At 39.6% G+C, this 10362-nt stretch overlaps 3 protein-coding genes across 3 annotated transcripts in view; 1 reads left to right on the top strand and 2 right to left on the bottom strand.

Moving 5' to 3' along the window:
* Positions 1-315: 315 nt before the first annotated feature.
* CBG16378 lies at positions 316-1774 on the top strand (the record flags this gene model as incomplete). The annotated part of the gene is made up of 5 exons (XM_002643589.1): positions 316-394; positions 661-737; positions 1189-1272; positions 1454-1600; positions 1691-1774. 5 exons carry the CDS (start codon positions 316-318, stop codon positions 1772-1774), a joined length of 471 nt encoding a protein of 156 aa, XP_002643635.1.
* Positions 1775-2305: 531 nt separating this feature from the next.
* On the bottom strand, positions 2306-5954 carry Cbr-twk-22 (the record flags this gene model as incomplete). The annotated part of the gene is made up of 12 exons (XM_045238765.1): positions 2306-2514; positions 2602-2927; positions 2975-3043; positions 3217-3337; positions 3384-3692; positions 3773-3968; positions 4102-4500; positions 4553-4802; positions 5316-5438; positions 5498-5607; positions 5674-5773; positions 5839-5954. The coding sequence occupies 12 exons, from the start codon at positions 5952-5954 to the stop codon at positions 2306-2308; spliced, it is 2328 nt and encodes a 775-aa protein (XP_045095858.1).
* A 3713-nt stretch (positions 5955-9667) lies between these two features.
* CBG16380 overlaps positions 9668-10362 on the bottom strand; it is a gene marked incomplete at both ends in the record, with an annotated part of 1824 nt that continues 1129 nt past the window's right edge. Inside the window, one exon of the mRNA XM_045238764.1 lies at positions 9668-10362. This exon is cut by the window's right edge and continues 1129 nt beyond it. Within this exon, the coding sequence (XP_045095857.1) occupies positions 9668-10362 (695 nt within the window).

Here is a 10362-nt window from a genome sequence, read left to right as displayed (position 1 = left end):
CTAAATCTAAATGCAAATAGACAGTGAGTCGACCAGCGAGTCTCTGATGGGTCGAAAGGTTTTTGGGGGCAAAGTCAGAAATGAAGACTAAACCCCCAAAAAAGAGGGCGGAGCTCCACTTCTGGCTTTGGAAGACTGACGGAGACAAAGTGGGCGGAGAGGAAGAAAAGCGGTGGGAGAAGTAGAGATGGACCGAGAACGCCTTCGTTTTGATTTTGCGTTTTCTAAAATTCAATCATTCTAGGATTTGGCCATTTCGTATTTTTATGTGTTTTTCAGACTATGAATTGATAAAGTTGTTAATGAATTATTCAGATGTCTTCTATCACAAGAGCCGTCACCTCACGGCTCAGCGAGTTGACGAACGGAAGACAACGTCTAACTTCGGAAAAGCGTGAGTATGCTTAGATTTTCAAGACAAACCGTTTTCTTACACACGACTCTTTTTAATTCCCGTTAGAAACTATTCTAAAGAATTAGGGACAATTTCAAAAAAGGGGATTCAAAAGCTTCGAAATCTAATATTCCAGAAATCTGATTCTAATAGCGGTTGAGGAACTGAACATTGTTTTTGGATTTTCAGACAGCCTAGCCACCTGAAAAGATCTGATATCTTTACCTCACATTTTCAGCTAGGCAAAACACAAAATCAAATTTTAGAATCCGTTACACCTGGCCAATTCAACTACATCATTCCACCAGCAATTATTTGGGAGGATTTTCAAGCACAAAAACAGGTATAAACCTTAAATTCCCTGTTTTATCCGGACTCCATAAACATTTTCTATCACATTTTATGATAGAACAGGAACTGTACATTCAGTTTTTTGTCACTTGTTCTATTCTTTTCCATATTCAATAAAAAACGCAATAACCAACTATTGCTACTTTATGTTTGCGAGGGTGACGACGGGCATTTGAAAGAACAGGCATTTCCGCGCACCGCCAATACCGCAAAAGGAGCGTACAGGAAAAAAGTTGTTGTGAGGGGAAGAAGACACAGACGAAAAGCAGATTTTCCGGTTGACAATAGTGCTTGTTGTATGTGTGATGATTCCGGGGCGAGGCTTTCAGTTCTGGTCCAAAGTGACGTTATTATTTATTTTATTTCAAGAGAGCACAATTTTTATTATTTCTTGGGGAGACAAATGATTAATTTCCAGAAAACCGTAAAATTTAAATTTCTAGGAGCCATTGAAAGTCGAGGTCGAGTCTGAACCAAAAGTGGAGAATCCTGAGAAAAAGACAAGTCCAAGCATCTTCTCACAAAAAGTTAGTTTCTCATTTCCACACCCCCACATATATATCTATCTAAAAGCGAATGGGATGTAAAAAGGCGGATTTTCGAATGGGGAGAATTGCTTGTAAAGTTGTTTATTGTCCCATTTGGTCGCCTTTCGCCTGCCCAACTGACCGCTTTATGATTTAGAATTCAAAATGAACCCGAATTCAGATGAGCGCCGTCGTTCGCAAGTTATCGCCATTCAGCGACGACAGTTCGTCGTCTTCATCAAAGGATAAAGACAATGCATCGGCTAGTAGCACTAGTGTTGACGATGCAAAACCGGTCAAAAAGAGCGGCGGTCGTTTCAAAGGAACGGTAAGTTACAGTATCCGTTTTCTGTGACTTGTTGTCTCCTAATGTGATAAGACAAAGTGACAATACGTTCAGACTGTTCTTTGATTTCAGAAACAAAAAATGGAACAATTCAAGAAACTTCGCCGGTCCAAGGATCGTCAACAACTGATTGAGTCCAGTGATGATGAATGCTAAATTCTTTGCCAGTTTTCCCCACCGACGATGCGTGTTCAGCTACCAAACAATTCCAACCAAGGGGTCTCTACCCCATGATATCTTCTAAGCGTTTTGTAATCATTATTTTTTGATACTTCCCTCACACCTACTGTCTTAGCCATTAATATAACTGGAGATGTAGTTGTTAAAAATCCAGGAATTTTTTTTCTTTACAAAGACTCAGATTATTCTCAAAGAAGACGTTTGTTTTATATAATATTGAAGAAAATGTATTAATAAATGATTTGCATCAAAGTTTGTAAAATGTGAAATTATGTAGTACTTCGACAAGTATTTTGAACAAAATTTTGCCAGAAAGATCACTCGATTAGAAAAAAGAATCTAAATAACATCAAGAAAAAAATAATAGGGAAACAGAACTGCTCAAGACGTCGATTTCAGACAAACGTCGCAATATTCGGAATTTTGAATTAAAATAAGCCACAATACAATGGACCCATAAACATATTGTTTTCAATTTTCAAAAAAAAAATCACGGCATCATTCATTTCACTGTTCCGTCTCCTCATCCTCTTCTTCCAACGGTTCTCTCGGCGACAGCGGCATTCTTTCAGCTCTTGACGCAACCGTTTCATCTTGTTTTCTGAATTTCGATGTTTGAATTTGGTGTGGATCTCGATACGGTTTCGGTGTGATTGATTGATGAGGAAATTCCAATTGCAACTCATCCATTTCTTGATCAAGACTCTCAGCACTGCCTGTAACACAAAACCATGACAATGTGTATTTTTCTCCGCCTATCCATATCTTATTATTTGTCGTTGCTTGTTATCTTATCAAAGCACATTGGAAAAGAAAACTGGCGAAAGTTGATATATAGTTCTGTGACTTGATAAGAAAAAGAAAACGGATTGATAGAAAAAAACAAAAAAAAAACTGTGTACCAGGGTTTGACGGCGTATCACTGGTTGCCATAGTCTTTGCCAACGGTTTTCGGTGCTTTTTGAAGTGGCGCGTATCCTCGTCGCTGGCCTCGGTGATCACAGACAGGGCGCCAGATGGGGACCGATTGCCTGTGTTGGCTAGGTTAGGAGCAGATATTCCTAGTGACTTGCCCAAGGCAATAGGCTCTTTGGGTTGATTCATGTCGACCGCCTGTGGCCATGGTGAACTAAAATTTATATATGTTTTAAAATGCTTATGCTTAGCTTGTCTTACCCCCGCGAGCTATTTGCTGAATTGGAGAGCATTTCATTGCTGGGGAACAAAGTTGACGGTCGTTTCGGACTGAACAAAAAACATTGTTCAACTTAAGGAGCATATTGATTAGATTTGACTTATTATTAGAGCATATCAAAACTTCAAACCCTTTGGTATACTTTTTTAGCACTTTAAGAAAATAAGTCTCGTTTACTTAAGTAGCCTGCCAAATAACAACTTCTAAGAGAACATTAACTCACTTTTGTTGGTTCAGAATGCTCTCAGATCTCGCAATCAGTTTCTTCTTCATTGACATATTGTGAAACATGAAGGTTCCAAGAACAGGAGGTGCTGCGTGTGGTGGCTCACCTGGAGTGAACACTGAAAAAAAAACTTTGGTGTTCTATATCTTTCGGCATCCACTCACCACTGAATCTTCTTTCACTAATCGGTCGATCAGGCATGTTGTCCATACTCTTTCCCTGCTGATTTCTCCACTTGATCAAATTTTGCGAGTGCAACTGTCCGATAGCATTACCCCATCCCGATCCAGCAGCTCCAGGTGGACCATATTCTGATTGTTCTTCTTTATCAAGCTCTACGTTCTCCAGTTTGTCTTGGTATTCCTGATCAATAAGCTCCAGAGCCCACATGTACTTATTTTCCACTCTCTCCTGAAGAATAGCGTATACCATCGAAAAGAGTGCAAGGCCGACGAAATAGAGGATGAAGAGACCTGAAAACAAATTAGCCTGATATTTTTCGTATTCCTGTCTTGAATTGGAAATGAATAACAGAAAAACAACAGCACATTACCACATGCTGTGCGAGGGTGTTCTGGTATGACGTCACCGAATCCGATTGTGGAGAGGGATACGAAGAAGAAATAGAAGGCAGTCAGAAAATCCCATTTTTCCCAAAATGAGACAATAAACGAGCAAATCACCATGAACGAAAACACAATGAATAGGGCCCACTTGACAGGAAAAGTGGTGATTCCCTCTTCTTCTTCCTAAAATTGCACAAATGTAATTTTGGATATATTAGAACCATGTGAAGATTGAATTCCAATGTTTGTCGTATACATAACTGAGAAAAGATTCAAAAAAGTGAAGAAGAGGTTCAAAAAAAAAAAATTAGCTCACTGTATCATCACTGCCATCATCTGCCATCTCATGGGACGCCACTGACTCAATAGTATTTGAACGTTTCAGAGCTCTTCTATAGCATCTTTTCATACATCTCTTCAAAAACAAACTGATTTTTTTGACCCATCCGATTGAGAACTCTCCGAATACTTTCAGCACGAACAACATCAACGGAATACCAATTAAACCGTAAATTATAGTTGCTATTCTTCCTATATTAGTTTTACAAGTGAGATTTCCGTAACCAATGGTAGTGAAAATAGTGGCTGAGAAGAAAACAGAGTTCCAGAAATCCCATCTCCAACCATCTCCTCGAATCGACTTCTCAACTTTTTCAGTTCGCTCCACGAATGCTTTCATGATCAATTCCAAACACTTCTTCTCATTAGATTGACCCTAAATATCACATTTCTTCTTTCTTCAATTTCGTAGTATAATGGAAACATACACAATTCCACTTCTTTATATAATCCATCAAGTTTTCCGCTAACAACGTCGACTCTGCAATTTTCACTTGCTGTTCCATCTCAAGGTCCAATTGTTGCTGGTCGTGTTCCAAGGCTTGGAACATATATCCGCCAATACATGCGTAGCCAAGGATAACAAGAGCAAGCATGACATATTGAAGTCCTAGGAACTGGTAGAGAAATTTAATGACTCGGAAGAACCATGATCCCCAGGATTCGCGCTCGCGTGGTCTGTATACAAAAAATGAGGTAACAAGGGGAAGCTGATATCAGAAAATAGTTTAAAAATTTTTCAATTTTTCAAACTCTGCATTTTTGTATCGTTTACCGATAGCCAGTTACTCCAAACACTCTGAAAGAATGTCCACAATCTGTAAAATTTAACCCATTTTTATTTCATTTAGTGTAAAAGGTGTTAAAAAGTAGTCCACTCTCAAAATGTTGATAAATTTCAAAAACATTCGGTCACTTAACCATCGCTCATATATTACACAGGAACCGAGATAAATTGGCTCAAAGTTAAAATGAGGGGCTCGTTCTTCTTCGGTAGTTTAGTTTTCCTATGTTATGAAACCAACTTTATAATTTTGAGACAAACTTGCTTTCTGAAATTTTTTTGTCAAATAAGCGATTTAGAGTGGTACAATTAAGGATTATTGCTTCGATACTGATATATATATATATATATTCTGTGTCTTCTATTTATTTTATCCGTTATCACTGTCTAGTAAATTAAATACTCACTTGAATAATTCACTTCGGAAAGCTGGGTCCCGGTCAGGTGATACAGCAGGCATATAATCGCTGAACGCTCCAGATGGACTTGCGTTAAACATGGCTGATAAACGTTCGTGGGGAGTCTGATTTCTGATAAAGTTTTTCATATTTATCAATTTCACGAATTTTTATATTTTGATAAGACTCACCTTGAAAATTGACCTGCTGACTGGTCTACGGGTGTTGCAGCTTGTTCATCGTGGCTTTCATTTAAGAATGCACTTCCAGCATATTTCTTTTTGACGTACTTTTGCAACAACTGAAATTCAGTAGAGTTTTTCGAAATTTTCGAAACTTTCTTGGACACATAGTATTGTTCACTCACTTTCATAGCATCTTTAGTCTGTTCTTCATCCAAAACAGTGCGTTGCCGACGAATCGGGTTTCTCCGTTGCATGCTTCTTTCATCAGAGTACTCCGGATTCCTGAAAATTGAAAATTTCGAAAAACATACTTAATTTTCAAAGCAAAATGGTCTTATCAGTCTCACCGAAGCGGCAACCGCTCCACACTACCATCAAAATAGTAACATGAATCATCCTCGGAAATCACAGAATCAGTATCGGGGGAGTGCAAAATTACAGTCGGAACTTCCGTAATGTTCATATTATCAACAATTGAGGAAGCAAAAAACAAAAGGCAATGCCTTCTGACCGTCCAGATAATAGATAGTGAATGAGGAATGAACGAATGGGTGATGTTGGGGTGGTGGTAAGAAAACAAGGCTATTAATTTAAGTAGCGCCACCGTTTCAGGTACTTTTTTTGTTTGTAGTGGGGACAAGGGCAAGCGTCAGTTTCAGGCAAACGTGACCTAATCGATGTTCCATTAAAGGAAAAACGATACATACACAATTTTTCTTTTTGAATGAAAAGGTAATTGTTTCTTTCGAGAAATTGTTCCGATTCGCATAAGAGCGTTGACGCAAGAATGTTTTCAAAACATGTATGTATCTGTATTCTGAAGGTTGTCTAGCAATTGGTAACGGAAAAGCTGTCACCACGCAACACATGTTCTTCAATATAGAAACATACAAAAAAATTGATTGATTGTACTTTTGGAATTCAAAATGTTATAAAAATTTAAAAAATAACAAGGAAGGGATCATTCGATAAATCTAGAACAAGAAAAAAGGACTAACAGTGTTTCGGTAAAAAAAAACTATCGAAATATTGACAGCGTTCCTGGTCCACAAAAGTTCCAAAAGACAATTGAAAAATGGTAGAATCAGAGAAAAAGAAAGCTAAAAAGAGAGTTGATGATAATATGACGGACGTCTTGGAAAGACATGTTGGCAAATACACGAACGACCGGCTCAATGAGCAAGCAAGAAACGCGGTTGTTCGATTTATCAGTTCTCGAGACGTTCTGAGCAACTCCATTTATCATCAATTTAGAAAAACTTACACCACTTGAAAATTCAATAACTTTTCGTCCATTTTCGGTCTTCAGATTTGAACGATTTTTTGAAAAGATGATGGAAAAAGGAGTGATTTGTGTCTTATACCATTTCGGTGAACTTTATCAGAACTGCCGATTCTACTTGCGGTGACCGGTTTCATTCACAACATTCCAATATAATGTGAACGTTGGAAAAATGATTCAAGGCCGATCATCTAACTTTCTTGCGGTTGAAACTGCACGCGAATTTTTTTTTCGAATCTTCTAATTTTCTAGATATTACAGAAACACTTACAGTCTAAAACTTACAGTCTTCCTTCGTTGGGTGTTGTTGTTTTCGATCGCTGCATTTTGGGTTCGATGAAGAAGCTGATGATGATGATGCGATTGAAAGTGACCGTCGGTCAGTTTTGATAATTCCCAGAGCAAACATTTTGTTGAAAACGAAGGAAGAGCAGTTGATAGAAACAATAGAGAGCAGCGAAATCTGTCGACACCGTTTTCTGTGTGCTGCAACAAAATGCGAAGATACCTTGGGAAACTTTGAATGTTTTTGAAAATGACGAATCCTCTCAGCCCCACACTATCGTGCTGCCCGCGCCCTCATCAAAAGCAGAATTAGATCTTCACCTAAAGTCCCACCTCTTTCTGCTAATGGCTGTCTTATAACCTCTGAACACGAAAAATCCACCCTTTTCACCAAAACATTCTCTTCTAATTATAATCATCTCACTTCATCCGCATCCATCACTCCCGCAATAAGTCATCAGCATTTTCCTTTTTCTGGCTCTGACATTGAAATCTTTGATCCCTGGATAATTGAGAAGCTTCTTCGCAAACTCCCGCCTCGTTGTGGCTATTCTCCCCATTCGGCCAATTACTTTATCATTAAAAAATGCGCCACCAATCTAGCATTACCTTTATCGATTATCTTCTCTGACTCACTCTCCACGTCACATGTACCCGACTCTTGGAAACACGCAGTAGTCGTTCCCATACCAAAAAAGGGTTCTCCTTCATCGCCCGAAAACTATCTCCCCATTTCGCTTACTGACCCATTCGCTCGAATTTTCGAACGATTGGTATGTGATCGCATCAAATGGGAATTCCTCTATCAATTCAGTAGTCTTCAACATGGTTTTCTCTCCAACAGATCCTGCACCACCTCTCTAGTTCAATCTTTTTCGAATTATAAAGCTACTCTTTTGAAATACAATACACTAGACGTCGTCTTTTTCGATTTCCGCAAAGCTTTCGACCAGTTACATCATCAACTTCTCATCCAGAAACTTGCTAGCTTTGGAGTCCCTAAATCTTACGTAGCTTGGTTCTCCTCGTTTCTCTCTGGTCGAACGTTCTCTGTCAAAATCTATGATTTTATTGGACCCCCTTCCTCTGTCATTCCCTCTGGTGTTCCTCAAGGATCAGTCTCCGGTCCCTTACTTTTTCTCATATTCATCAATGATCTGCTCTTAGAACTTGAACAAATCCCCTCTCTTCACCTTGCCGCCTTTGCTGATGATATCAAATTGTATTCTCATGACCCAATCGCCCTTCAAACTGGTATCAACATGGTTGTAAATTGGGCTTCCGCCAACCATCTCCCTCTTGCCCACTCTAAAACTGCCCTTCTTCGCCTAGGCTCCCATAATTCTTCCCATCCTCTCAATATTGCGGGTGTCACACTTACTCCCTCCTCCTCCGTCCGGGACTTGGGACTCATTACTGATTCCTCTCTCAAATTCTCTGCTCACATCAACAAAATCACATCTTTAGCTCTTCTCCGTTCTAAACAACTCTTAAAGTCATTCAGATCTAAATCTCCAGAATTCTACATTCATCTTTTCAAATGTTATGTTCTCCCGATTCTTGAATATTGTTCTGTAGTTTATTCCCCTCCGCCTTCTTCTCGCCTTGCTCTAAAACTATAATCTCCCTTAAGATTTTTCTCTAAGTGTATTTTCCAGCGTTGTAATATCCAGTACAGTTCCTATTCTGATCGTCTCTCTATCCTCAACATGTTCTCCATTCGACATCGTAGGCTAAAAGCTCAACTAATTCTTCTCTATAAATTTTTAAATGGCTCCGCCTACTTTCCTAACCTTAATGCACATGTCAAATACTCCTCCTCCCCTCGTCGCCCTATGACTTAATTATTGTTCAGCCCTACTCTTCTGACTATTTTTCTTCAATTGTTCCCCTGTGGAACGCCATCACTTCCCAAGTTACCCGATTTCTCCTACCTTCCGAGTTTGAATCCTTAATTTCTTCCAGTATTACCCGTTATTGATATATTTGCTCCCTATTTTTCTTTTTTTACCGGTTACATCTTTCCTATGTCAAATATCTAAATTATCCCGTTTCAAAAAATAATTGCCCGCGGTATGTCCGGGGTATCAGGTTCCTGTGATAAAATAGAAGAAAATCAACAAGAAATGTAACAAAATCGGTTTATTATGAACAAGTCAGAAAGAAACAACAAATAAAAGCTTAGACTTCAAGCAAACTCACTTGAAATCCTTAAAAGAGTCTCTCAAAAACTACGAGCCAAATCCAAGCTCGCAATCACTCAAAACTAAATTTAAACTGTGCGCGCGCCGAGCGGGATAGCGGAGTGTCGTTGCGTGGTTAGAGGGAACCTTTAGAAGGAATTGGAGGGTAGATGCACCAGGCAATTTCCCCCTCCTCTAGAAATCCGGACCCCTGACCGGAGAAAGGTATGACCCTCGCCACGACTCACATTCTTCTCCGACCCTTACACTCTTTGCTAACGCACCTCACCTACTCGCACTCACAAGAATACAATAAAATACCTACAGCACTTAACCTAACTCTAAACCCTAAACTACTACAATACCCTAGACTAGTTACTCAAATACAAAACAAAAAGAAACATTTAAATCCCAAAATGTTCTTAATTACTTATCGGACTTGGTCATTTTGCTACGTGGCTCCTCCTTCTCCGCCGACATCGCCTTCAGTCGTTTCACACACGGATTATCCTCTACAGCCTGCTCCAGATATCGAACCAGCGATTCTTTCGACTCATTCGCATCCAATGATGTCCCAATGAACGGCAATTCTCGCTTTCCGACCTCTTTCCTTGGATCGATCAGCTTCACGTTGTTCAACGTCTTCAGCCTCTTTCTCCACTCCTCTGTCACCTTGTAAACTTCCTTCATGACACACTCCAGCTTGAACGGAACCATTATAACTTCTGGTACTTCTTCTGCCAACTTCTCGATCATTTCGAAAATCCGTTGGTTGACCTCCTTGTCCTTTGTGACTCTCCACAGCCATAGCACATTCTTCACCTTCTTCCACTCGTACTTCTCCATGAAATCGCGTCCATGCGAATTCCGAACTTCCAGAATGTTTCTTCTTCCCGAGATTTTCAATCTTGGGGAAACTATCACTGCTGGCTCTTTGATGATTGTCTTCTTTGGCTTCATCTCACTCTTCAGCGCCACTCTGATCTTCATCGCTGCTTCCTCCCATTCGTCGTTTGTTCCTTCTTTCATCACGGACTCTGCCACTTCCGGACACTTCTTGGCAAACTTCCGCAACGCTTCTACTTTCTCAGCCGTTGTCACTTGTGCCTGGAATTCTTTGG

This window comes from Caenorhabditis briggsae, assembly GCF_000004555.2.
Source record: "Caenorhabditis briggsae complete genome, chrX, whole genome shotgun sequence".
In the NCBI taxonomy this organism is placed as follows: domain Eukaryota; kingdom Metazoa; phylum Nematoda; class Chromadorea; order Rhabditida; family Rhabditidae; genus Caenorhabditis; species Caenorhabditis briggsae.
The sequence above is the reverse complement of the archived record's forward strand: the minus strand, read 5'-3'. Positions and strand labels throughout refer to the sequence as shown.